This window comes from Tamandua tetradactyla, chromosome 1 (assembly GCF_023851605.1).
Source record: "Tamandua tetradactyla isolate mTamTet1 chromosome 1, mTamTet1.pri, whole genome shotgun sequence".
Classification (NCBI taxonomy): domain Eukaryota; kingdom Metazoa; phylum Chordata; class Mammalia; order Pilosa; family Myrmecophagidae; genus Tamandua; species Tamandua tetradactyla.
This window is the reverse complement of record NC_135327.1, coordinates 3,714,559-3,742,292: the sequence shown is the minus strand read 5'-3', so window position 1 is coordinate 3,742,292 and position 27,734 is coordinate 3,714,559. Positions and strand designations below refer to the sequence as shown.

The 27,734-nt window shown below is 40.2% G+C and overlaps 1 protein-coding gene across 2 annotated transcripts in view; it reads left to right on the top strand.

Annotated features, from left to right (window-relative positions):
- The window catches only part of ARFGEF2 (ARF guanine nucleotide exchange factor 2), a 150,106-nt gene that overhangs the window by 22,430 nt on the left and 99,942 nt on the right, over nt 1–27,734 (top strand). For both annotated transcript variants that reach the window (XM_077167366.1, XM_077167371.1), the window contains exons 7-8: nt 23,454–23,534; nt 25,758–25,909. In XM_077167366.1, the coding sequence (XP_077023481.1) occupies nt 23,454–23,534; nt 25,758–25,909 (233 nt within the window). The remainder of the gene's footprint in view (nt 1–23,453; nt 23,535–25,757; nt 25,910–27,734) is intronic.

Below are 27,734 nucleotides of genomic sequence, written 5' to 3'. Positions count from 1 at the left end.
GGGTGGGCAGATGGATGAGCAGATGGATAGAAGATGGAGAAGAGCTTTCTTTTCCTCTGTTAGTGACCAAGTATATCACTTACCTTTGTTTGCTTTTTTTAAATGAAAGGATGTTCTACATCTGATTATAGTCTTAAAGTAAATGAAATGTTAGGCATGAAATCTTGGATTGGATTGTCGTAGAGTATTTCTGAATGTTTGCATCTTTCCCTGGGCAGTCAAATGAATGGTAGATCCAAAATTCTTAATTTTCTCAGGAATTTGCCTTTCCTTAGTGATTCAGTCAAATAATTCTTCAGTGTAGCTGGTTGTTCTATGTGAATTATCTCACCTGCCTTTATAACTGATAATATATCTCCTTAGGTCATGTTACCAATAATGATTGCTGTTGGTAGTATGTTTTCCACCAAGGTGCACAGACTTTGAGCAGATTTGGTCCCTTCATAATTTACCAGTGTTTGGCGCACACTGGAACAGACCAGCTGTTATTAGAATGTTGTTCTGTATCTGTTTACTCAAGGAAAGGACAAAAGAGAAACTGCCACCAAGACGATTGTTTGTCTCAGGGTGAGCACCGAGTTGCCGTTGTCACGCCCTTACTGTCCTTGTCTTAGGGAAGGTGCTCAGGTGTCTTAGGGAAACTCTCGGCCTGGCCCCTCTGCCTGTCATCATCCTCACTCTCTTAACTCTCCAGGACAAGGACCAAGTTTTTACTGTAACCCTTATCAAGCTTTTGGTCAATTAACTAATATTAATATTTAAACATGGTAGTAAGCATAGCTGTGCAGATAGAAAAGCAAGTCTTGCTGAGCTGCATAAAAGTGTTTCCACTACAGCCCAGCAGTCAAAAGTGATTCTTAAAAGCATGAATTAGATCATGGTCCTGCCCTTCTTAAATTCCTTTGGCAATTTCCTGTTTCACTCCATTCAGAGTGAAAGCTGCTCTCCTCTCCCCCACCCCCAGGGTTTTCAAGGCCCCATGTGACCTGGCCCCTGCCCACCTCTCTATCTTCTTTTTACCCCTCTCTCCTCCTTGTTTGCTGCACAATGCATAGGCATTATTTCTGGTTCTTAAAAATGCCATGCTCTGCTGAGGAGCAAGCGAGGGACCCGCGGGTTAGGCTTAGGAGAGAAATGTCACGGTTTTCAGTTGCTCGGTGCGCCAGCCACCATTTTTCAGCCCATTCTTGCAAGATCGTAAATAAGTTCTTTTCTTCTCCACATGCACACTCACACACACACGAAAAAAATGCCATGCTTATTCCTACCTCAGTGTCTTTGACATGCTGCCTCCCACACCTGCCCATCCCCTTCTCTTCAGGTCTCTCAGCTCAAATGTTACCTCCTTAGTTGAGGCTTCCCTAGATCACCCTGTCTAAAGCAACACTTCAGTTTTACCCCATAATCCTCTTTTATTTTCTTCAAGGCACTTGTTCCTGGTCAGGGACCTAGGCTGTCCTGTTCACCATATTCCCAGCCACAGGAATGGTACCTGCCACCCTCAGCAGACACTCAGTAAACAGAGCTTTGGATGAGTGGGAGAAAATGTGATTTCTAGAATATAGGGTTAGAGAAACACAGTAACTTGAAGTTCTGTACTAATCAAGATAAAATGATTTGCGGTTAGTATATTGTTGTGGATTTTGTGGTCGGTATTTGGTGAACTCTTTGGGGCTTCCCTCAGGAAATTTGAAATCAGATTGCCTGGGAGAATCATACTGCAAACTTGTAAAGAATGGATCAGTCACCTTTAAAAGAGCACATGGCTTCCGGTTCTCAAGATGTTATGCTAAAGAGCAGACAGTTCCTTCAGAAGAGAGGGTTGAGCAGCTGGGAGGCCAAGGAGGAAGGGCACCCTGATGGAGGTGGGTGTCTCCTGCACCCCCCGCCCTGTAGTGACCACTTCTGGTTGCCAGCCTGACCCTGGCAGTCTGTGTGCAAGCTGTGCACTAGGGGAACCCTGACATGCACTTTCTTGTTTAATTAGCTGGGAGACCTTCCCAGGAATGATTTGTCTCCTCATGTAATTGTCTGGATGGAGGGAATTCACCGACAAACTTGAGCATCTTTTTATCTGAGCAGTTCTGTTTCTCCTCCCAAATTAATAAATTGACAGTCAATTTGTCATTCTCGTCAGTGCTCCAAGAGTGAGATCAGATTGCTCTTTATAAACTCACAAAATGAGATATTTCCGCCTGAGATATGCTAGCTTGTATGAAGATTTAGAAATGGCCAAGCAGCTGTCTTGAGGGGCCCTCCCCACATTTATCCATCCGCATTCCCGATTTCCTGGAGAAAAGGAATGACCTTTTTTTGTCATTTTTTTAAAAACAGCTTTATTGAGTCATAATTCACCTACCAAACAATTAATCTATTTAAAACATGCAATTCGCTGGTTTTTAGTATATTCACAGAGTAGAGCAGTCAGCACCACATCAGTTTTGGAACATTTTCACCACCCCAAAAAGAAATCCAGTCACTCCCCATTTTCTTTTAAGTTTGTTTTTAAGATTCTGACTTTTTTTTTTTTTAACTTTTTTTATTAATTAAAAGAATTAACAAACAAAACGTTTAGGTATCATTCCATTCTACATATACAATCAGTAATTCTTAGTATCATCACATAGTTGCATATTCATCATTTCTTAGTACATTTGCATCGATTTAGAAAAAGGTATAAAAAGACAACAGAAAAAGAAATAAAATGATAATAGAGAAAAAAAAAAGACTATACATACCATACCCCTTACCCCTCGCTTTCGTTTACCACTATTTCAAACTGAATTTATTTTAACATTTGTTCCCCCTATTATTTATTTTTATTCCATATGTTCTACTCTTCTGTTGATATAGTAGCTAAAGGGAGCATCAGACATAAGGTTTTCACATTCACAGAGTCTCATTGTGAAAGCTATATCATTGTTCAATCATCATCAAGAAACATGGCTACTGGAATTCAGCACTACATTTTCAGGCAATTCCCTCCAGCCTCTCCACTACATAAGATTCTGACTTTTTAAACGCAGGCTTCAGACATGTAAGACTATGAATTTCTTTGCTTACCTTTCCTGCTTGCATGTCATTCTTTAGGAGAAAAATTAAGGGACTTGGGAGCCAGACTTCAATAGTGTCTATGCAATACCTTGTTTTGTTTTAAAAAGGGGTGGGGGGAGCAGGAAAAACAACCCAATGTTTAAACTATAAAATAGAGAAAATTTATCCTCCACCACTTAATAGCTCTGCGGCCTTAAACAAAGTCTTTAATCTGCCTGAGCTTCAGCCTCCTCATCAATAAGGTAGAATTATAACTAACACCTACCTTACAGGGGTGTAAGGTAGCATGTGTTTAAATGATAGCAGTACCTGGTATTTAGGGCCATATAAGTGTTTGCTATTTTATTTTTTAAAATAAAGTTTAGCTTTAAAAATTAGTTGGTTTAAAGAAAAAGAGCTCATATTTCATATGGCAATGAAATGTGTTGGTGATAAGAGCAGGGCAGAAGGATAAAGAAAGCCTATGTGCTTTTCATGTTAGCAATACCAAATTCACTGCTTTTAGGAATTTTATTTGTTGACCCAAAAAAAGCACCTCAGATTAACATATTATAAAAATAGCAAAATGTATCCCAAGGTCTTGCTCCTTCCTGACATGCTTTTAATTTGTTTGTTTTAAAGAATAAATAAATAAACATATGATTTTTTTTTCTTTTTCATGATAAATTTATAACATATATACAAAAAAGCAATGAGTTTCAAAGCACATCTCAACAATTCATTGTAGAACACATTTCAGAGTTTGGTGGGGGTTACAGTTTCACAATTTCAGGTTTTTACTTCTAGCTGCTCTAAGATACCGGAGATTAAAAGAAATATCAATACAAATGATTCAGCAGTCATACTCATTTGTTAAACCCCACCTTCTCTGTGTAACTCCACCGTGAACCTTGATCTTTCTCCCACTTCTTAAGGGTATTGGACTATGCCCATTCTAACTTTTCCATGTTGGAGGGGCTGTCGACAATATGGGATAAGGGGCTGGAACTAGTTTGTGTTCTGGAGAGGCTAGCTGCTCTGCATTTCAGGACTTATCTGCTCTAGGGACCAATCTGGAAGTTGTAGATTTCTGGAAAGTTATCTTAGTGCATGGAACCTTTGTAGAATCTTATATAATACCTTAGGTGTTCTTTACGATTGGCAGGAATGGTTTTGGTTGTGGTTTGGCAAGTTACGATAGGTAGCAATGTCTGACTGAAGCTTCTGTAAGAGTAGCCTCCAGAGTAGCCTCTTGACCATATAAACTCTCTCAGCCACTGATACCTTACTTGTTACACTTCTTTTCCCCCTTTTGGTCAGGATGGCATTATTGATCCCATGGTGCCTGGGCCATACTCATCCCTGGGAGTTATCTTCCATGCCACCAGGGAGACTCTCACCCCTGGATGTCATGTCCCACGTAGAGGGGAGGGCAATGGTTTCACTTGCAGAGTTGGGTTTAGAGAGACTGAGGCCACATCTGAGCAACAGAAGAGGTCCTCTGGAAGTAACTCTTAGGCATACCTATGGATAGGCTAAGTTTCTCTGCTACCTACGTAAGCTTCACAAGAGTAAGCCTGAAGATCAAGGGCTTGGCCTATTGATTTGGATGTCCCTAATGTTTGACACAGCAGCAGGGGTTCCCCCGTGGTAAAGTTTAATAGTTCCATGTTTTTTCTCATATCCCTCAAGGGGCTTTCCTAGTACTTTTTGATCATCTGCTTAATATACTCTGGTATGTATACAGGCATGACATTAAGCTATGTAGAATTAAAGGCCCTCATTCTTTTTCTGGGCTTCCTGTGTTTGAATTGTTTAAATGATCTATCCAGACAGGTTGAATTAGGTTATGTGCTACAGGAAATTTAGGTTCTGGACAACATAAACCTTTCTTCCTTTGGTCTCAAAGAGAAGATGAGGTTCTAAAATATAGACTATGTCTTCCTTACCCCTGAATTCTGAATTACCTTAATCCCAACCTGATCGACTTCATTCTTAGCTCTTAATACCAGGCTATACATATATAAAACAGCCTCTCAAAATCCAGAAATAACAATTGCCACTCCAGACTAAATGTTACTGCTTTAAGAGCTTAAAATCTAGGCTTCTTTTTTTCTTATAGCTATTTTCTAAATGAGACATACAAGAATTGCTCTCTTATTTCTGGCTTATTTTGCCTGGCTTGTTTTGTTGTTTGTTTGTTTTTTCTGTCTTTTGCGCTCAAACTTTTAAACTTTTTTATTGTATTATATATTATATATACAAAGCGAAGAAAGGAAAAAGCAATAGTTTTCAAAGCACTCTTCAACAAGCAGTTATAGAATAGATCCCAGAGTTTGTCATGGGCTGCCATACCATCATCTCAGATTTTTCCTTCTAGCAGCTCCAGAACATAGGAGGCTAGAAGGAATAAATAATTTTTTGTCATCACATCCAACCTTTTTTTTTCATTTTTGTGAAAAATAATGTATATACAAAAAAGCAGTAAATATGAAGCGCAGCAGTTCATTTTAGATTTCAGAATTTGGTTTGGGTTGCAATTTCACAATTTTAGGTTTTTACTTCTAGCTACTCTGAGATACTGGAGACTAAAAGAAATATCAATGTAGTGATTCAGTAGTCATATTCGTTTGTTAAACCCTTCCTTCTCTGTATAACTCCACCATCACCTTTGATCTCTCTGTCTCACTCTTTAAGGGTATTTGGGCTATGGGTATTCTAACTTTTTCAGGTTGGAATATGGGATAGGGAGATGGATCTATCTGATGTTCTGGAGAGGCTGGGCCCTCTAGGTTTCAGGACTTATCTGGTCCAGGGACCCATTTGGAGGTTGTAGGTTTCTGGAAAGCTACCCTAGTGCATGGAACCTTTGTAGAATCTTAAATATTGCCCTAGGTGTTCTTTAGGATTGGCTGGAATGGTTTTGGTTGGGGTTAGTAATGTCTAACTGAAGCCTGCTTAAAAGTAGCCTCCAGAGTAGCCTCTTGACTCTATTTGAACTCTCTCAGCCACTGATACTTCATTAGTTACACTTCTTTTTCGCCTATTGATCAGGATGGCCTTGTTGTTCCCACAGTGACAGGGCCAGACTCATCACTGAGAGTCATCTCCCACTTGCCTGGTTTATTTTTAGCACACCCTGCCTTTCAGGGAATAAACCATGTAAGCTTCTTCAGCTCACTGGTTTACAACATTTTCGTTAACTGTAATGGACATGTGTTTTGAGCTGGTAAGTCATTTAATGTATTTCTTCTTGAGGAACTGTTGTTTTGCTATCAAGGAACCATATTGGTGTGTGGTTGAAATATGAATGCCTAAGGCTTTGCTACCTGTTTTTCTTTCCTCAGTTGCATTAAGTGCTTGAACATTGGACACAACCAAACTCTAGAATCATTTCTAAGAAACAGACATGCCACACTTAATGGTCATTAGGTGTTTCCACGTGCTCCTTCCAACTCCAGATCTTCCTTTTCTCACTCCACTTTTCCTTATAGTGCTCTAAGGTACAATATGACTTGCTTATTTATTATCCCCAGCTAGAATGTAAGCTCCATGAGGACAAGGATCTTTGAGGTAGACTGTGAAGTATTCCAAATGCCTTGAACAGTGCTAAACCCTTGGAAACTCAATTTGATGACTGAGTGAAGGAGTGAATGCATCTTATTACCCCACCTACCTCCATCATCTGTGGTCCCTACTGAATTGGACAGAGGTCAGGGATGCAGAAAAGCCTTGTTCCTTCTGTCTTTCTCCTGCTACTCTTGGCAGGTATCTTCCTTCTTCAAGATCACCTATGGTTCAAGATGCTGCCATTTTGTTCTAGGCAGAAAAAAGTAAAGAGGGTAGGATAAGGGATGCCCTGTGGACCCCTAGCTACTCCGCTTTCTAAGGTGCCTTTGGGGAAGTCATCCCTAATAACAAGTGCTTACCCCTCATTGGGTAAAACTCATATGGCCACGTTATTTGCAAGGAAGGCTGGAAATTGTAGGCACATTCCCTTCCAACACAAAAATGGGAGATCTGTTAGTATGGAAGATGGATATCAGTTAGGTAAATGGAAATACCTGCCACAGGGTTGTTTTCCAGGTGTTTGGGGAAAGAGTGATATCGGGATTCTCCTATTTGAACCTATTCAAAGCGACCATGTTATTTTGCCTGGGACATACTTTGTGACACAGGTAGGGTCTGGTACCTCCTCAGTGAGGCCCAGGTGGTGACTGCTGAACCTTTCAAGTATTTGATTTGGTTACCAAATATTTTCATAGCATGCATGAAACTTAAACACAGTGGTTATTACAGTATCCAGAAAAGCCTAACCTACTACCTGAAGCTGTCAGCAGTGAAGCAGTCCAGGGTTATTGTACGGAATCCTGTTGCTTTTGTGTCCCTGTTGGGATTTTTAGTCAGCAGCTCCCTCTACAGGAACGTTCTATCAGAATTTGTGCTTCCTGACTCTTCCCCACCCCTTCCTGGCCCAAGAATATTTGGATTTCATGCAGATAATATGGGTTCAGCTGTAGTCATAGACTTGAGATCTCTGAAAATCAAACTCAGAATCTTATTGTTAGAGTAGCAACTTTACAATGTAAACTGAAATCTCAATGTTGCATGGTGTCTGCTGTTAAAGTGAGGGCATTGATTGGAAAGGAGTGGGACCCTGAAAAATGGGATGGTAACATATGGATTAATAATGATGTCGGGGGTGAGGTTGAAACCCTAGGTCATGCTGAGTCTTCTCTAGATAACCCTGTAATAGTCTGCCCTGAGGACATAGCCACCCCGCTTCTTGCCTGCTTTGAGGAATTGGCCACCCAACCTCCTCCTGAAAGGATTAGCCCTAGAGTAATTAATCCTGTTTCACGAGGTGAAACTGCTAATGAAGGCCCTGAAGCAAATGGCTTAGAAGATACTTCTAATTTTTTTCATGACCCATTTCTTCCAGACCTATAACTAGACTAAAGTCCCAACAGATCCCTAAAGGTGAGGTACAAAGTATCACACATGAGAAGGTTATACTCTAAAAGAACTATGTGAGTTTTCCAGTTTATATAGGCAAAAATTAGGGGAATATATGTGGCAATGGATTTTAAGGGTGTGGGATAATGGTGGGAGGAATTTAAGGCTGGATCAGGCTGAATTTATTGATATGGGCCCACTAAGCAGAGATTCTGCATTCAGTGTTATAGCTTGAGGGATTAGAAAAGGTATTAACAGTTTGTTTGGATGGTTGGTTGAAACACAGATCAAAAGGTGGCTGATATTACCTGAGGTTGAAATGCCAGAACTGCCCTGGTATAATGTAGATGAGGGGATCCAGAGGCTTAGAGAGATTGGAATGTTAGAGTGGATTTATCTTGCAAAGCCTGCTCTTACACCCCAGGAATGTCCGGAGAATGCACCTTTTACCAGAACAGTGAGAAATAAATTTGTGAGACTACCACCATCATCCCTGAAGAGCTCTGTAGTTGCACTTCTCTGTAGGTCAGATATTACTGTGGGAACTACTGTTACTGAGCTGTAATCCTTAAACACAATGGGGATGATGGGATCCCGAGTTGGCAGAAGCCAAGTGGCAGCACTTAATCGCCAAAGACAGGGTAGACGTGGCTATTATAATAGACAGTAAACTCAAAGCAGGAGTCAAAATTATATGACTCACAGAGATTTGTGGCATTGGCTAGTAAATCATGGGGTACGTAGAAATACAATAGAAGGGCAGTCTACTAAATTCTTGTTGGAGCTGTATAAATAAAAGAGTTCTAGGTCAAGTGAACAGAAGTCTAACCTGAATTACAAAAACAGAGTCATGGCCCCTTAATCAATTTCCAGACTTGAGACAATTTACAGACCCTGAGCCCTTTGAATGAAGGGGAGGCCAGGTCCCTTTGGGGAGAACCCTGTTACACTGCCACAAATTTATACTGTTAGTCTTCCTCCAAACCTTCCCCAAGGAGACTGATGGCCTTTTACCAGGGTAACTGTGTATTGGGGAAAAGGAAATGATCAGATATTTCGGAGATTATTAGACACTGGTTCTGAAGTGACATTAATTCCAGGGGACCCAAAACGTCACTCTGGTCCACCTGTCAGAGTGGGGGCTTATGGAGGCCAGGTGATCAATGGAGTTTTAGCTCAGGTCCGTCTCACAGTGGGTCCAGTGGGCCCCCAGACCCATTCTGTAGTTATTTCCCCAGTTCCAGAATGTATCATTGGTATAGACACACTGAACAACTGGCAGAATCCCCACATTGGCTCTCTGACTCATGCAGTGAGGGCTATTATGGTGGGAAAGGCCAAGTGAAAGCCACTAGAACTGCCCCTACCTAGCAAAATAGTAAATCAGAAGCAATACCGGATTCCTGGAGGGATTGCAGAGATTATTGCCACTCTTAAGGACTTGCGGGATGCAGGGGTGGTGATTCCCACCACATCCCCATTCAGTTCTCCTGTTTGGCCTGTGCAGAAAACAGATGGGTCTTGGAGGATGACAGTGGATTATCGTAAGCTCAACCAGGTGGTAACTCCAATTGCAGCTGCTATTCCAGATGTGGTATCATTGCTTGAGCAAATCAGTACATCCCCTCATACCTGGCATGCAGCTATTGATCTGGCAAATGCTTTTTTCTCAATAGCTATTAATAAGACTACCAGAAACAGTTTGCTTTCAGCTGGCAAGGTCAGCAATATACTTTCACTGTCCTACCTCAGGGGTTTATCAACTCTCCAGCCTATGTCATAATCTTGTCCGCAGAGACCTTGATCATTTCTCCCTCCCACAAGACATCACACTGGTCCATTATATTGATGATATCATGTTGATTGGACCTAGTGAGCAAGAAGTAGCAACTATTCTAGACTTACTGGTAAGGCATTTGCGTGTCAGAGGATGGGAGATAAATCCAACAAAAATACAGGGGACTTCCGCCTCAGTGAAATTTCTAGGTGTCCAATGGTGTGGGGCATGTTGAGATATCCCTTCAAAGGTGAAGGATAAGTTGCTGCATCTAGCCCCTCCTATGACCAAAAAAGAAGCACAACGCCTAGTTGGTCTGTTTGAATTTTGATGACAACATGTTCTTCATTGGGATGTGCTACTCTGGCCCATTTATCGAGTCACCAGAAAAGCTGCTAATTTTAAGTGGGGACCTGAACAAGAGGAGGCTCTGCAACAGTTCCAGGCTGCTGTATAAGCTGCTCTGCCACTTGGGCCATATGATCCAGCAGATGCAATGGTGCTGGAAGTGTCAGTGGCAAATAGAGATGCTGTTTGGAGCCTTTGGCAGGCCCCTATAGGAGAAACACAATGCACAATTTTGGAGCAAAGCCTTACCATCTGCTGCAGGTAACTACTCTCCTTTTGAGAAACAGCTTTTGGCCCGCTACTGGGCCTTAGTAGAGACTGAATGCTTAACCATGAGCCACGAAGTTATCATGAGACCTGAGTTGCCTATCATGAGCTGGGTGTTGTCTGACCCACCAAGCCATAAAGTTGGGCATGCACAGCAGCACTCTATTGTAAAATAGAAATGGTATATATGAGATAGGGCCAGAGAAGATCCTGAAGGCACAAGTGAGTTACATGAGGAAGTGACCCAAATGCCCATGGTGTCCACTCCTGCTGCATTACCTTCTCTTTCCCAGACCAGAGCTATAGCCTCTTGGGGAGTTCCTTATAGTGAATTGACTGAGGAAGAGAAAACTCGGGCCTGGTTTACAGATGGTTCAGCGTAATAGGCAGGTACCACCCAAAAGTGGACAGCTGCAGCACTACAACCTCTTTCTGGGGTGTCCTTGAAGGACAGTGGTGAAGGGAAATCCCCCCAGTGGGCAGAACTTCGAGCAGTGCACCTGGTTGTTCATTTTGCTTGGAAGGAAAACTGGCCAGAGGTGTGTTTGTATACTGACTCATGGGCTGTTGCTAATGGTTTGGCTGGATGGTCAGAGACTTGGAAAGACCATAATTGGAAAATTGGTGACAAATCTGGGGAAGAAGTATTTGGATAGATATTTCTGAATGGGCTAAAAACATGAACATATTTGTGTCCCATGTGAACGTGCACCAGAGGGTGACTTCAGCAGAGGAAAATTTTAATAATCAAGTGGATAAGATGACCCATTCTGTGGATACCAGTCAGCCTCTTTCCCCAGCAACTCCTGTCATGCCCAATGGGCTCATGAACAAAGTGGTCATGGTGGTAGGGATGGAGGTTATGCATGGGCTCAGCAACATGGACTTCTACTCACCAAGGCTGACTTGGGTGCAGCCGCTGCTGAGTGCCCAATCTGCCAGCAGCAGAGACCCACACTCAGCCCCCAATATGGCACCATTCCCCGAGGTGATCAGCCAGCTGCATGATGGCAGATATTATATTGGACCACTCTCTTCATGAACGGGGCAGCGATTTGTTCTAACTGGAATAGATACATACTCTGGATATGGGTTTGTTTTCCCTGCACGCAATGCTTCTGCCAAAACCACCATCCGTGGGCTTACAGAATGTCTTAGCCATTGTTATAGTATTCCACACAGCATTACTTCTGGTCAAGGAACACACTTCACAGCAAATGAAGTGCGGGAATGGGCATGTGCTCATGGAATTCTCTGGACTTACTGTGTTCTGCATCATCCAGAAGCATCTGGATTCATAGAACGATGGAATGGCCTTTTGAAAACTCAATTACAGTGCCAACTAGGTGGCAGTACCTTGAAAGGCTGGGGTAATGTTCTCCAGGAGGCTGTATATGCTCTGAATCAGCGTCCGCTGTGGTGCTGTTTCTCCCATAGCCAGGAGCCATGGATCCAGGAACCAAGGGGTAGAGTCACAATTACCCCTCGTGATCCACTAGGAATGTTTTTACTTCTGTCCCTGCCACCCTGAGCTCTGCTGGTATACAGGTTTTAGCTCCAAAAGGGGGAGTGCTTCCACCAGGAGAAACAACAATGATTCCATTGAACTGGAATCTAAGACTGCCACCTGGTCACTTTGGGTTACTCATGCCCCTGGATCAACAAGCCTAAGAGGGGATTATATTATTGGCTGAGGTGATTGACCCTGACTGTCGGGGAAATCGGACTGCAACTACATAATGGAGATAAAGAAGAGTTTTCTTGTAATATAGGAGATCCCCTAGGGCATCTTTTTAGTACTACCATACCCTGTGATTAAAATCAATGGAACACTGCAACAACCCAATCCAGGCAGGACTACCAAGGGCTCTGAAACTTCAGTAATGAAGGTTTGGGTCACCCAACCAGGCAAAGAACCACAGCCAGCTGAAGTGCTTGCTGAGGGTAAAGGGAACATGGAATGGGCAGTAGAAGAAGATAGTGATAAATATGAATTTTGGCCACGTGATCAGTTACAGAAACGAGGACTGTGGTGCTGTTTTGTTCATGTTATACTATTTAAGTTGTAAGATACCAAGTTTAAGAGTGAATATTACCCAAGGACTTGCACCCTATTCTGGAGAGATTTAATGTGTTATATGCAGGGCAGTTGAGTATTGTTAGGTGAAAGAAAATATGTGTTTTATTGTTTTTTATTTAGAAATTAAGTATGGTTTAAGGTGGTATGTATAGCTGCCAAGTTGACAAGGGGTGAACTGTCATGGTCAGGTTCATGTGTCAACTTGGCCAAGTGGTGGTACCTGTTTAGGTTTGGTTGGGCAAGTGCTGGCCTTTCTCTTTTGATCAGGATATTTCATAGAATTAAATCATGATAGTATCAGCTGCATCCACAGCTGATTCCACTTGTAATCAGCCAAAAGGACATGTCTTCTGCAATGATGATCCTCAGTCTAATCACTGGAAGCCTTTTAAGGAGGATGCAGAAGAGACAGGCTCTGTTCTGCTTTGGTCAGTGAGCCTCTCCTATGGAGTTCATCTAGACCCTCCATCGAAATCATCGGCTTCACCCTCTGCCCTGCGGATTTTGGACTCTGCATTCCCATGGTTACGTGAGGCAATTTTATGAATTTCATATTTGCCAGTGTTCCCTGTTGATTCTGTTTCTCTGGAAAACCATAACTAATACAACTGCTTTTTGCATATATCAGTCTGGATAGTTGAGCAGATTTGTATGGATTTTTTTTGTAGGGAGGGCTTAGTCTACAGAGCCAGAGAGATGTCAGAACTGAACAGACTTCTGTTCTGAGGGCATCATGAATATCTTAGCACAGGCACACTCTGCGTGTAGAACACGCGTTTCCACTAAAAATAATGTTCTTGCACTTGGTTTTCTCCAGAGGCCATTCTGAACACTCTAAATGTGCTATCTCATTGAATTCTCATGAAACCCTAAATACTGTTTTTATCCTCTCCATTTGCTGGTGAGGGAATTGAGGCTTGGGAGGTGAAATAACCTCAAACCCCCAGGTTGGAGAGTGTCAGGGCAGGGGCCTGAGCCAGTCTTGCTGGCTATAAAACCTCACTCTTACTTAATCACTGTATTGGATTCACTTCCGCAAGGAAAAGTTTTCTCTCTAATGTTTCTTAGAACACACTGTCCTTTCTGTCTCCCAGTTTTCCCACTCTCAACAGAATATGCTATTGGAAATGTTTTACTTTCCCACTCACTGTATTGTGACAACCCCGGTACAAGTATGATGACAGTCGGCACTTCGCCTTAGTGGAGGGGAGACAGTTGGGAGTAGTGAGAGCTGAGGCAGCAAGTGCTGTGGAGCCCATGCCCTGGTGAAAGGCAGTAGCTGCCAGTTTTGGTCCAGTGCTGCCAGATTGTCTGATTTTTTTTCAGTTAGGAGCCAGAAATCTGGATTGTTGTAAGTCTTCTGGTTTTTAAATGTTGGCACCTAATTCAAAAGTTTTAAAAAGCAGTGCGTAGGCTAAACAAACACCTGCAGGCCAGATCTGCCAGCCAGCTCTTTACAGCTGTTGGTCTAACTCAGCAAGCTTGTAACTTAACCTGATGAAAACATATTCATTGAACTGATATTTCTGAGTGAGGTGCTATGTACCAGGTATCTTGGAATGTACAATACATACCAGAGACTATCACCATAATTTTACTGAATCATAGTACCAGAGAATGTTGGCAGTGGAAAGGAACTTGAAAATATCTAATCATATGTTTACCAAACCATGGTGTAGATGGTTCATGTAAATGAACAGTTTCTATTTTTAATAGTTATGCTTTTATTTAAACCTGCATCAAAAATATAATTAGCACATCAAAGCTATGTGTGTTTGCATATCATTACTTAAGGTGAGTTAATTTATAAGTGGTCTATTACTATGGCAGAAATTACAAAAACTGAAGTTTTGGTAACACCAGTTGATATAGTTAAGACATCTTTTACAGATGGAGAACTGGATTTAGGAGATTATGACTGTGCCTGGGGAGTTTTCTAACTTCATTGTAGTTTTTTGGTCCTCTAAGACAAGCATATAACATCAATTATTTTCCACATAAATTAGTTTACCAATATATATAGCTGTGGTGTGTGAAGTGCTCTTTGGAAGTGAAAATACTTAGTGCTGGGTCTCCAGGAACTTGTAAACTAAGCACAGAACTCATAAAAATATTGACTTGAATGAAAATCCTCATCAAGGAAGAATTAAAATGGTTAATTTGGTTTTATCTAGGTTGGTGGGTTTTTTGGATAATGTGATGTTTTATAAATCAGTAATATTTACTTTCTTTTTTCATTTTTTTATTCAACATAACAACATACAAACAAATATTCTTACCATATGATCATTCCATTCTTAATTATAATCAATAACTCACAATGTCATCATATAGTTGTATATTCATCATCATGATCATTTCTTAGAACATTTACATCAGTTCAGAAAAAGAAATAAAAAGAAAACAGAAAAAAATTCATACATACCCCCTTACCCCTCCCTTTTGTTGATCACTAGCATTTTGGTCTACTAAATTTATTTTAACATTTGTTCCCCCTATTATTTATTTATTTTTAACCCATATGTTTTACTCATCTGTTGATAAGGTAGATAAAAGGAGCATCACACACAAGGTTTTCACAGTCACTCAGTCATACTGCGAAAGCTGTATCATTATAAGATCTTCGAGAAATATGGCTACTGAAACACAGCTCTGCAGTGTCAGGCTTCCCTCCAGCCTCTGTTACACCTTAACTAAAAAGATGATATCTATATAATGCATAAGAATAACCTCCAGGATAACCTCTCGACTCTGGAATCTCTCAGCCATTAACAATTTATTTGTCTCATTTCGCTCTTCCCTCTTTTGGTGGAGAAGGTTTTCTCAATCCCTTGATGCTGAGTCCCAGCTCATTCTAGGATTTCTGTTCCACATTGGCAGTAAAGTCCACACCCCTGGGAGTCATGTCCCACATAGAGAGGGTAAGGGCCTCTCTATGTAGTTTGCTTGTCATGTTGTCTGAGAGAGAGGCCACATCTGAGCAACAAAAGAGGTTCTCTGGGAGTGACTCTTGGGCCTTATTATAAGTAGGCTTAGCCTGTCTTTTGCGGGGTTAAGTTTCATATGAACAAACCCCTAGATTGAGGGCTCAGCCTATTGCTTTGGTTGTCCCCATTGCTTGTGAGAATATCAAGAATTCTCCACTTGGGGAAGTTGAGTTTTCCCCCTTTCTCGCCATTCCCCCAAGGGGGCTTTGCAAATACTTTTTTATTCACTGTTCAAATCACTCTGGGATTTATCAGGGCATCACACTGGACAAACCTACAAAATCTCATGTCCTATCAAGGTTCCATGTACTTAATGGTGTTCACTTAAGCTGTCCGCATAAGTTATATTAGGAAATGTACTAGTCAGAATATAAATTTTGTACCAAATAAACATTTTTTGCTTACTCTCACAAGTAAGTTAAAGTTTTAAAATATGAATTGCCATCTATTTTCATCACCCTGCAGTATTGACATTCCTTTGTTCTTCCTCATGCAAAAACATTTTTCAATTTGTATATTTAGTCACTATCATTATACACTCTAGGCATTCCTAGATTATTCCATCTCAATCTTTATCATGTATCTTTCCTTCTGATTTAATTTGTGTCCCCAGGCCTCCTCTCTCTATCATTCTCACATTCAGCTTCATTCACTGTTCTAATATTATTGTATTTTGGTTAGTTAGGTAGTATTGTGCTATCCATTTCTGAATTTTTACAATCAGTTCTGTTACACAACCTGTATCCCATCAGCTCCAGTTACCCAATATCTACCCTATTTCTGTCTCCTGATGGTCTCTGTTACCAACTGAAATTCTCCAAGTTCATTCCCTAATGTCAGTTCATATCAGTGAGACCATACAATATTTGTCCTTTTGTTTTTGGCTAATCTCACTCAGCATAATTTCCTTAAGGTCCATCCATGTTGTTACATACTTCATAACTTTATTCTGTCTCACAGCTGCATAATATTCCATCGTATATATATGATTGTGTAGCCACTCATCCGTTGATGGACATTTGGGTTCTTTCCATCTGTTGGCAGTAAATAATGCTGCTATAAACATTGGCGTGCAAATGTCCGTTTGTGTCCTTGCCCTCATGTCCTCTGAGTAGATACCTAGCAATGGTATTGCTGGGTCACGTGGCAATTCTATACTTAGCTTCCTGAGGAACTGCCAAACTGCCTTCCATAGTGGTTGTACCATTTGATGTTTTCTGTTTAACTGATAATGGCCATTCTGGTAGGTGTGAGATGATATCTCCTTGTGGTTTTGATTTGCATTTCCTTAATAGCCAGGGAAGTTGAGCATCTTTTCGTGTGCCTTTTAGCCATTTGTATTTCCTCTTCTGAGAAGTGTCTGTTCAAGTCTTTTGCCCATTTTGTAATTGGCTTGTCTGTCTTTTTGCTGTTGAACTGAATGATCTCTTTATATATTCTGAACACTAGACCTTTATCTGATATATCGTTTCCAAATATTGTCTCCCATTGTGTAGGCTGTCTTTTTACTTTCTTGATGAAGTTCTTTGATGCACAAAAGTGTTTAATTTTGAGGAGTTCCCACTTATTTATTAATTTCTTCAATGCTCTTGTTTTGGGTATAAGGTCTAGGAAACTGCCTCCTATTATAAGATTTATAAGATAATTCCTACATTTTCTTCTTAAAGTTTTATGGTCTTAGATCTAGTGTTTAGATCTTTGATACATTTTGAGTTAATTTTTATATAGGGTGTGACATATGGATCCTCTTTCATTCTTTTGTATGTGAATACCCCGTTCCCTAGGCACTGTTTATTGAAGAGACTGTTCTTTCCCAGGTGAGTTGGCTTGACTGCCTTATCAAAGATTAATTTGTCCATAAATGAGTGGGTCTATATCTGAACATTCTATTTGATTCTGTTGATCAGTATATCTGTATTTATAACAGTACCATGCTGTTTTAACCAGTGTAGCTTCTTAATACGCCTTAAAATCTGGTAACTTGAGACCTCCGACTTTTTCTTTCTTTCTCAGGATATTTTTAGCTATACGGTGCACCCTGCCCTTCCAGACAAACTTGAATTCACATCTTATCTGTATTTAGTCTTCCAATCCATGAACATGGTATGTACTTCCATTTATTTAGGTCTTCTGTGATTTCTTTTAAGAATTTCTTGTAGTTTTCTTTGTATGGGTCTTTGTATCTATAGTTAAATTTATTCTTAAATACTTTATTCTTTTGGTTGCAGTTGTAAATGGAATTTTTTACATGATTTCCCTCTCAGATTGTTCATTACTAGTGTATAGAAACACTACAGATTTTTGAATGTTGATCTTGTAACCTGCCACTTTGCTGTACTCATTTATTAACTCTGGTAGTTTTGCTCTGGATTTTTCAGGGTTTTCAACATATAGTATCATATCATTTGCAAGCAATAAGAGTTTTACTTCTTCCTTTCCAATTTTGATGCCTTGTATTTCTTTTCTTGTCTAATTGCTTTGGCTTGAACTTCTAACACAATGTTGATTAACAATGGTGACAGTGAACTTCCTTGTCTTGTTCCTGGTCTTAAGGGGAAAATTTTCAGTTTTTCCCCCATTGAGGATGATGTTAGCTGTGCGTTTTTCATATATTCCCTTTATCATGTTGAGGAGGTTCCCTTCTATTCCTATCCTTTGAAGTGTTTTCAACAAGAAAGGATGTTGAATTTTGTCTGATACCTTTTCTGCATCAGTTGAGATAATCATGTGGTTTTTTCTGCTTTGATTTGTTGATATGTTATATTGCATTAATTGATTATCTTATGTTGAACAAGGGATGAATCCTACTTGGTCATGGTGTATAATTCTTTTAATGTGCTGCTGGATTCGATTTGCAAGAATTTTGTTGAGGATTTTTGCATCTATATTCATTAGAGAGATTGGTCTGTAATTTTCTTCTCTTATAATATCTTTATGTGGCTTTGGTGTGAGAGTGTGTTGGTTTCATAGAATGAGTTACGTAGCCTTCCCTCCTCTTCACTTTTGTTGAAGAGTTTGAGCAGGATTGGTACTAATTCTTTCAGGAATGTTTGGTAGAATTCACATGTGAAGCCATCTGGTCTTGGACTTTTCTCTTTGGGGAGCTTCTTAATGACTGATTCAAGTTCTTTACTTGTGATTGGTTTGTTGAAGTCATCTATTTCTTCTTGAGTCAGTGTTGGTTGTTCGTGCCTTTCTAGGAAGTCGTCCATTTCATCTACATTGTTGAGTTTATTAGCATAAACTAATAACAGTTTTTTGAATAATAAAAATTCAAAAGAGATCTTTCTCAAACTATTTTGTTTGAGAAAATGGTGCTGGAAGTGTCAGTAGCAAATACAGATGCTGTCTGGAGACTTATGCAGGCCCCTATAGGATAATCACAATGAAGGCACTTGGAATTTTGGAGTAAAGCTTTACCTCCTTTTGTTTTTTTTATTCTTTTTTTTCAACATACAAATACAAACATTCTTACCATATGATCATTTCATTCTTCTTATGTAATCAATAACCCACAACATCATCACATAATTGTATATTCATCATGATCGTTTCTTAGAACATTTGCATTAATTCAGAAAATGAAAAGAAAACAGAAAGAAATTCATAGATACCATACCCCTTTCATTAATCACTAGCATTTCAATCTTCTAAATTTATTTTAACATTTGTTCCCCCTATTATTTATTTATTTTTAATCCCTATGTTTTACTCATCTGTCAATAAGTTAGATAAAAGGAGCATCAGACACAAGGTTTTCACAATCATACAGTCGCATCGCAAAAGCTATATCATTATACAATCATTTTATAATATCCTCTCATTACCTTCTTTACTTCTGTGGGGTCACTGGTTATGTCTCCTCTTCCATTTCTGATTTTATTTATTTGCTTCCTCTCTCTTCTTCTTTTTGTTAGTCTTGCTAAGGGCCCATCAGTCTTCCTGATTTTCTCATAGAACCAACTTCTGGCTTTGTTGATTTTCTTGATTGTTTTCATGTTCTCAGTTTCATTTGTTTCTGCTCTAATCTTCTTTGTTTCTTTCCTTTTACCTCCTTTGGGGTTAGTTTGCTGTTCTTTCTCTAGTTCTTCCAAGTCGACAGTTAATTCCTCAATTTTTGCTCTTTCTTCTCTTTTGATGTAGGCTTTTAGGGCAGTAAACTTCCCTGTTAGCACTGTCTTTGCCGCTTCCCATAAATTTTGTTATGTTGTGTTTTCATTTTCATTTGCCTTGAGATATTTACTGATTTCTCTTGTAATTTCTTCCTTGACCCACTGGTTGATTAAGAGTATTTTGTTGAGCCTCCATATATTTGTGAATTTTCTGGCACTCTGCCTATTATTGATTTCCAATTTCATTCCTTTATGATCTAAGAAAGTGTTTTGAATGGTTTCAATCTTTTAAAATTTGTTGAGACTTGCTTTGTGACCCAGCATATGGTCTTTCCTTGAGAATGATCCATGAGCACTTGAAGAAAAGGTATCCTGCTGTTGTGGGATGTAATGTTCTATAAATGTCTGCTAAGTTTAACTCACTTATTCTGTTATTCATATTCTCTGTTTCTTTATTGATCCTCTGCTAGATGTTCTGTCCATTGATGAGAGGGAGGAATTGAAGTCTCCAACTATTATGGTAGATGTGTCTATTTCTCTTTTCAGTGTTTGCCTCATGTATTTTGGAGCATTCTGGCTCAGTGCATAAATATTTATGATTGTTATGTCTTTTTGTTGAATTGTTCTTTTTATTAATACATAGTATCCTTCTTTGTCTCTTTTACCTGTTTTACATTTGAAGTCTAATTTGTTGGATATCAGTGTAGCTACTCCTGCTCTTTTCTGATTGTTATTTTCATGGAATATCTTTTCCCAACCTTTCACTTTTCACCTGTTTATTCTTGGGTCTCAGATGTGTTTCCTATAGACGGCATATAGATGGGTCCTGTTTTTTAATCCATTCTATCAGTCTATGTCTTTTGATTGGGGAGTTTAATCCATTATCATTTAGTGTTGTTACTGTACCGGCAGTACTTTTCTACCATTTTGCCTTTTGGATTTTATATGTTGAATCTAATTTTCCTTCTTTTTACCTTTACTGGTAGTCTTCATTTCTACACTCTTCTCCACACCTCTCTCTCTTGTCTTTTCCTATCTGTCTCTACTGCTCCCTTTAGCATTTCTTGCAGGACGGGTCTCTTGGTCACAGATTCTCTCAGTGATTTTTTGTCTGCAAATTTTTTTATTTCTCCCTCATTTTTGAAGGACAGTTTTTCTAGATATTGAATTCTTGGATGGCAGTTTTTCTCTTTTAGTAACAAATATATCATCCCACTGTCTTCTCACCTCTACGGTTTCTGCTGAGAAATCTACATATAGTCTTACTGAGCTTCCCTTGTATGTGATGGATTACTTTTCTCTTGCTGCTTTCAAAACTCTTTCTTTGTCTTTGACATCTGACATTCTGATTAGTAAGTGTCTTGGAGTATGTCTATTTGAATCTATTCTCTTTGGGGACTCTGTACTTCTTGGATCTGTAATTTTGAGTCTTTCATAAGAGTTGGGAAGTTTTCAGTGATAATTTCCTCCATTAGTTTTTCTCCTCCTTTTCCCTTCTCTTCTTCTGGAACACCCACAACATGTATATTTCTGTACTCCTGTTGTCTTTCAGTTCCCTGAATCCCTGCTCATATTTTCCCATTCTTTTCCCAGTATTTTCTTTTGCTTGTCGGATTTCAGATATCCCATCCTCCAGTTCACTAATCCTATCCTCTTCCTCTTGAAATCTGACATTGTAGGTTTCCATCATTTTTTTTCATCTCTTCTACCATGCCTATCATTCCCATAAGTTCTGTGATTTTTTTTCAGATTTTCAATTTCTTCTTTTTGTTCATTCCTTCCCTTCTTTATATCCTCCCTCAATTCATTAATTTAGTTTTTGATGAGGTTTTCCATGTCTGTTCGTATATTCTGACTTAATTGTTTCAGCTCCTGTATCTCATTTGAATTGTTGATTTGTTCCTTTGACTGGGCTATATCTTCAATTTTCTTAGTATGATTTGTCATTTTTTGCTGACATTTAGACATTTAGTTACTTTAATTAGTTTATTCTGGAGATTGTTTTCACTTCTTTTACCTAGGATTTTCTTGCTGGATGACTTTGTTGTCTCTCTGTTCTTTGACATTCAGTTCAGCTTATTCTAGACCTCTAGCTTAGGTTTTGTTTAACAGATCAGAATTTTTCAGTTCTTGTTTTCTTGTTTCTTGCCCTGCCTGTATGTTGCCTTCCCCCCACCCCTTTAGGACAGACTACTTAGGTATTATAGACCCCAACCAGATTTTCCCAGAGCCAACTGGCCTCCTCTCAGGAGGAAAGGGTCACCTGTGTCAGTTTTCCCTGAGGGTGAGACCCAGCAGGTTGAAAGACTTTCCAGTGAAGTCTCTGGACTCTCCATTTTTCCTGTCCTGCCCAGTATGTGGTGCTTGTCTGCCTGCAGGTCCCACCAGCATAAGATGATACAGTACTTTTAACTTCAGCAGACTCTCCCTGCTGGGGGCGTGATGGAGACAGAGGAGAGGTTTTAGCCTACTGGTTTTAATCCTTTCACTTTTCCAGACCCTGGGGTCTGAACTCCTTGAGGGAGGGAATCCACCTGTGTTGGACCCCACCGTTCTCCTGGGGAGGGCACAGGCTCCAGTCAAACACTCAAACAAGCTTAATTCTACCTGTGCCTGTGACATTTGGAGCCTGAGAAGCCCTACATCTGTATCCAAAGCGTACTCAAGCCATAGTAACACAGCCACAAAAAAGAAGAAAAATCCTTTTCAGAGCAGGGCCCCGTTCCTAAAGTTTGCCAGTCAAGAGCTTAAGTTGGTACGTTGCTTTATGTATCTCCACGTCCTATGTGTCCCCTCCTTTCCTTCAGGGCCCAGACCCTTTCAAGTATATTATGTGCTGCCCTATCTGAAAAACCTCTGTTTTTTTCCCCCTTTTTTCTTCTTCTGGCAGCCCTGCCCCCTCTGCACAGGGGTAAAAATCAGCCACCTCAGCTTTTACTCAAGGTTCAGCTGAGCTGGGGGCCTATTTTTAATAGTCAGAATTTGTTAATTAATTCCACAATTGTAGCTTGGTTGCACTCAGCCCCTGCTGCTGATAAAGTCTCTTTCCTTTACCCTCTGGGAAGTAGCCTATTGGGGAGGGGAAGTCACAGTTCTGGGTGGGCTGGCAGCCGGTCCAGCTCATCCAGACTGGGGTATGCTGTGTGTCTGGTCACTGAGGTGGCCCCAGCAGTTGTTCTGTACTGTTTCCTGGCTATTTAGTAGCTGCTCTGGAGAACAAACGAAGTCCCACACTCACTAAACCGACATCTTGGTCCCCCAGTAATATTTACTTCTAAAAGTCTAATAAAAAATTATTTACTTTATAAATTCTTTCTCAGAATTAGTTTTTTATAAAACGGCTGGTTCCAAGCCTCTTCCGTGTAAACAATTAATATTTTACAGAATATCAATTAAACGTTTAGTATTTCCTCAACTGTCATATCAGAAATCTCATGCTAAATTCTGGGTTTACAGTTTGGGGAAATCAAAGCAGTACAAGGCTTGTCACTTACCAAAGGTCCATGCAAAGTCACAACAGACAACTCTTCTTTTGTCCTACTAGGAACCGAAGGTGCTTAAAATCTAGCTCCTGTCTCCAAGTTGTGGGGAGGGCCATAAGCAATGTGGCTTGCGTAGAAAGAGTGTAAAAGTCAGAGATTTTAGTGTTCCATGAAGGGAAACTTGAAATCACAGAGATGCTCCTTAAGTGTTCCCAGATTTCAAGGTAGCACAATCAGATTTGGCCTTAAGGGATACTTACTTGAACCATTTGCCTTTTGAATTGTAACTCTGGAAGAATATTGGCATAACCTACTTCTCACCCTTCCTTTGTTTTCCCTGGCATTCCCTCTGTGTGTGTGTGTGTGTGTGTGTGTGTGTGTGTGTGTGTGCACGCGCACGTGTGTTTGTAGGTACTGATGAGTCCTCAGGAGATGGAGCCCAGGAGGTGGTAAAGGAGATATTAGAAGATGTAGTCACATCTGCTGTTAAAGGTAAGAACCTAGAACCCAGCTTTCTCTCCTATCTCATTTCTCCAAAATAGTCCTCAATCAAATATCTTACTGGTGGAGATTCCTCCCCTCTCCTCTGCCTAGTGAACTCGTGGTACTACTACCTGCCCATCTTCCATATGGATTCCAAAAATTATCTGGTTTTATTGATTGATTTTATTCTCCTTTGAAGTAGGTTCGAGGAGCACAGTCTGATTATGTTAGGGTTTGGTGTTTTACCTGAAGACATGAAGGGTCACACCGCGTATCTTCTGTAGGACAGGGGGCATGCAGGTTTTTCCAGGAGTAGGCTGTGAGCCCCAAGATCCATGTCCATTGCTGTTGAATTTTAATGGCCAGCCATTGATACATCAAGGGGTCAGTCTACACATCAGTGGTTATTGGGTGCACAGGGAAGCCTCATTTGTTTTATTAGACTTCATAACTCCTTCAATTTCATGGTATAGTTTCAGTGGAATGATACTTATACAGCTCAGAATGACTGCTGGATAGTTTTCTTTCTTTCTTTTTTCCCAAACTCTCATGTCAGTTAAATGATCAGCTCTGTGGTAGTTAGATTCAGTTGTCAGCTTGGCCAGGTGAAGGTGTCTAGTTCTATTGCTGTGGACATGAGCCAGTGGCATGTGAACCTCATCTGTTGGTCATTAAATCTGCAGTCGGCTAGGAGGCGTGCCTACTGTACTGAATGATGTTTGATTTAATTGGCTGGTGCTTAAATGAGAGACTCAACGTAGCACAGCCTAAGCAGCTCAGCATACCTCATCTCAGCACTCGCAGCTCAGCCCAGGCCTTTGGAGATGCAGAAAGGAATCACCCTGGGAAAAGTTGTTGGAACCTAGAGGCCAGCAGAGATTGCCCTGTGCCTTCCCATGTAAGAAGGAACCTCACTTGAAATTTAGCTACCTTTCCTCTGAAGAACTAAACGTTGAGTAAATAAATCCTCTTTTATTGAAAGCCAGTCCATCTCTGGTGTGATGCATTCTGGCAGCTAGCAAACTAGAACAAGCTCCATTACTAGTAAACCGTTAATGGTTTATTAGTTTAGTGGTTTGCAGTTAGTAGTTTCTAAAATGAAAAGAATATAATCTTTTTTTTTATTAGAGAAGTTGTAGGTTTCTAGAAAGATCATGCTGAAAATACAAGGTTCCCATATACCTGACCCCATTTTTAGCATTCTGCATTAGCATAAAGAATAAAAACAACATAGCTGCCTGTATATAGTAGTGTTAAGTATTGTTTCATAAAATGTGTGTTTCTGGTATTTGTATGCACACCTGTGTGTGCTGCATCACGATTTTAAAAATGCGTATCTTATTAAAAGTTATGGTCAAAGAAGTTTGAAAGCCACTGCTCTTTTGTTAATCAGAATACCACTAAGCTATTTACAGAGATGCTATTATCTTTGTAGAAATATGTTTAAAATGGAATAATTTCATTTCTACTTTTAGATTTTTTTCTGGGTTCTGTATAAGAAGGTATCACAAAAAGCATCATGCTGTTTCATAGCCCTCAGCACAGAGCCTTGCACAAAATAGGCACTTGGTAAATATTTGTTGAATAAATACATGCTGTAAAAAACACTTACTGAAGATCCTGCTCATGAAGTTGTTCAGTGTCCCTCCAGTAAAGATCCATATAGTGAATTGCTTGTAGAGTTCAGTTCTTGTAATTATTACATATGCTCTTTTTCAGTTAGTAAAGAGATCTATTTATTTATATGTCTTCCCTCTTTTCACATGGCTATCAGGAAACTCAGCACTACGTTTTCTCTGTAACTGAGGTTTCCTGTCCTCTCACACTCTTTTCATTTACATGATTCTTCTTTTATGCTTTTATGAATGGCCTTTTTTCATCTGTGCCTTTCGTGTTTCACTGCTTCTGATCTCTTCCAGAAGTGGGCGGGACAGGCAGGGCTGCTGCATTGCACGCTTCTGGGGTACCACTGACATGGCCTCGAATATGAGTGGAGCCCCTTGGAGTACAGTGTGCATGCTGCAGGCCGGCGGGAGGCCTGAGGGAAACAGACAAGGGCAGAGCTGAAGCACCGCTGGGGCTCAGCCTCTTTCTGTCTCTGTCAGTCACGGGAGGGTGCTGGGGGGTGGGGGGGAGGTGGTAGCTGGGAAGTTACGTAAGTAACTGTTGGTAGAAGGCAGCCTTTTAGGATGAGTACTAATTTGACAATGACTTTGCTTTTGTGTTTTTAAGAAGCGGCAGGAAAGCATGGTGTGACAGAGCCAGAGAGGGTCCTCAGTGGCCTGGAGTGCCAAGAATGTGCTATGCCCCCAGGAGTTGATGAAAACTCACAGACCAATGGGGTAGCAGATGACCGGCAGTCCTTGTCGTCTGCGGATAACCTGGTATGCTGACCATCTTCTAGAGACTTGCTTCGGCTTTATTCTTTTAGGAGATGCCAGATAAACCCTCCATCTACAAAGAGTAAAACAAGCAAACCCTATTCCATTATTAGCTGCAAAATCCTGGTCTGATATTCTTTGTATTAGCAGACTCATTTCCTGGGACATGCTAATGTAATGGTTGTGTGTGACGCAGTTTTTAAAAATAAACCAGGTTTAATAACAGACACTTCCTGCCCTTTTTCTTGCCTCTTAGACATATACATTCATTATAGAACAATAAGAACATTATAGGGAAAGAAAAACAGTGAGAAATCATCCATAATCCCGTAACCCAGAGATAACTGTTATTTACCTTTTCACTAATGTTTTCCAACAATTTATTATCATTGCTCCCCTAAAGGAACATTTTTAGACATTTTTCCCCCCTCCACCAATAAAATTTTAATGCTATGTATTTGTTTATGTACTGCATGTTTATCTGTGCTTTCTGCATAAGAATAAAATATTTTCTCACACACCATTCCCCCCTCTCAAGAACCAGTTTTTATCACATTGGAGGTGCGCATCACCCTGTTGAGAATGCGTGTTCTGCACTTACGGGAGCACTCAGGCCCACAGAAGGAAGTCCTGTCTCATGTACTTGCTTTGTTCACCTCCACACCATGTCATAGACATCTTCCCACATTGGTACATATAGATCTAACTATTTTTTTTAATGTTTTTTATTATGAAATATGACGTATATACAAAGAAAAGAAAGAAAAGGAAATAACTTTCAAACTACACATCAACAAGTAATTGTGTTTTCAGAGTTTGTTATGAGTTACTATTCCACTATTTCAGGTTTTACCTTCTAGCTGCTCCAAAATGCTAGAGGCTGAAAGAAATATTAAATATAGTGATTCAGTTGTCATGCTCATTTGTTAAAATCTATTTTTTCAGCCCATGGCAATCTCTGGAATCTGTCCTGTAACTGTTTGTTGAAGAATGCTCTGAAAATTACTGCTTTTTTCTTTCTTTGCTTTATATATATGTTATAGTATACAATTAATAAAGTTTAAAAAAAAGTCTACTTTCTCTGTTTAACTCCTCCTTCTCCTTTGATCCTTCTCCCAAACTATAGGGATCTTTAGTCAGTGCCAGTTCTGTCTTTTTCATGTTGAGAAGAAGTATTGACCCTAAAGAATAGGGGTGTATAGTTAATTGATAATCTTGGAGAGCCTGGTCCCTCTGGGTTTCAGGATTTACTAGCCTAGGAGCCCTCTGGAAATTATAGGTTCCAAGAAAGCAAAGTCTCAGTTCAAGCCCTAGGTGTTCTTAAAAGTTAGCAGAGTGATGTGGGTTGGGGGTTAGCAAACCATGGCAGTTAGCACTGTCTAACTGAAGCTTGCATAAGAGTAGCCTCTAGAATAGTCTCTTGATTCTGTGTCATCTCTCTTGGCCACTGATGCTTTCTTTTGTTACAGTTCTTTTCCCCCTTTTGGTCAGGAAGGTGTTATCAATCTCACAGTGCCAGAGCCAGGATCATCCCCAGGAGTCATGCCCCACATTGTCAGGGAGGCTTTTCACTCCTGGACATCATGTCCCATGTAAGGGGAATGGTAACGATTTTCCTTGCAGAGTTGTCTTAGAGCAAGAGAGGCCTCATCTGAGCAACAGAAGAGTCTTCCCGGAAGCAGTTCTTAAGTCTCGTTGTAATTTTAGCTTCTCCACTATAGAAATAAGTTTTATAAGGGCAGACCTCAAAATCAAGGGCTTGGCCTGTTTTCTTGGGGGTCCTCAGTGATTGAGAGGGTTCCCACGGTTTCCCAGATGGGAAAGTTAA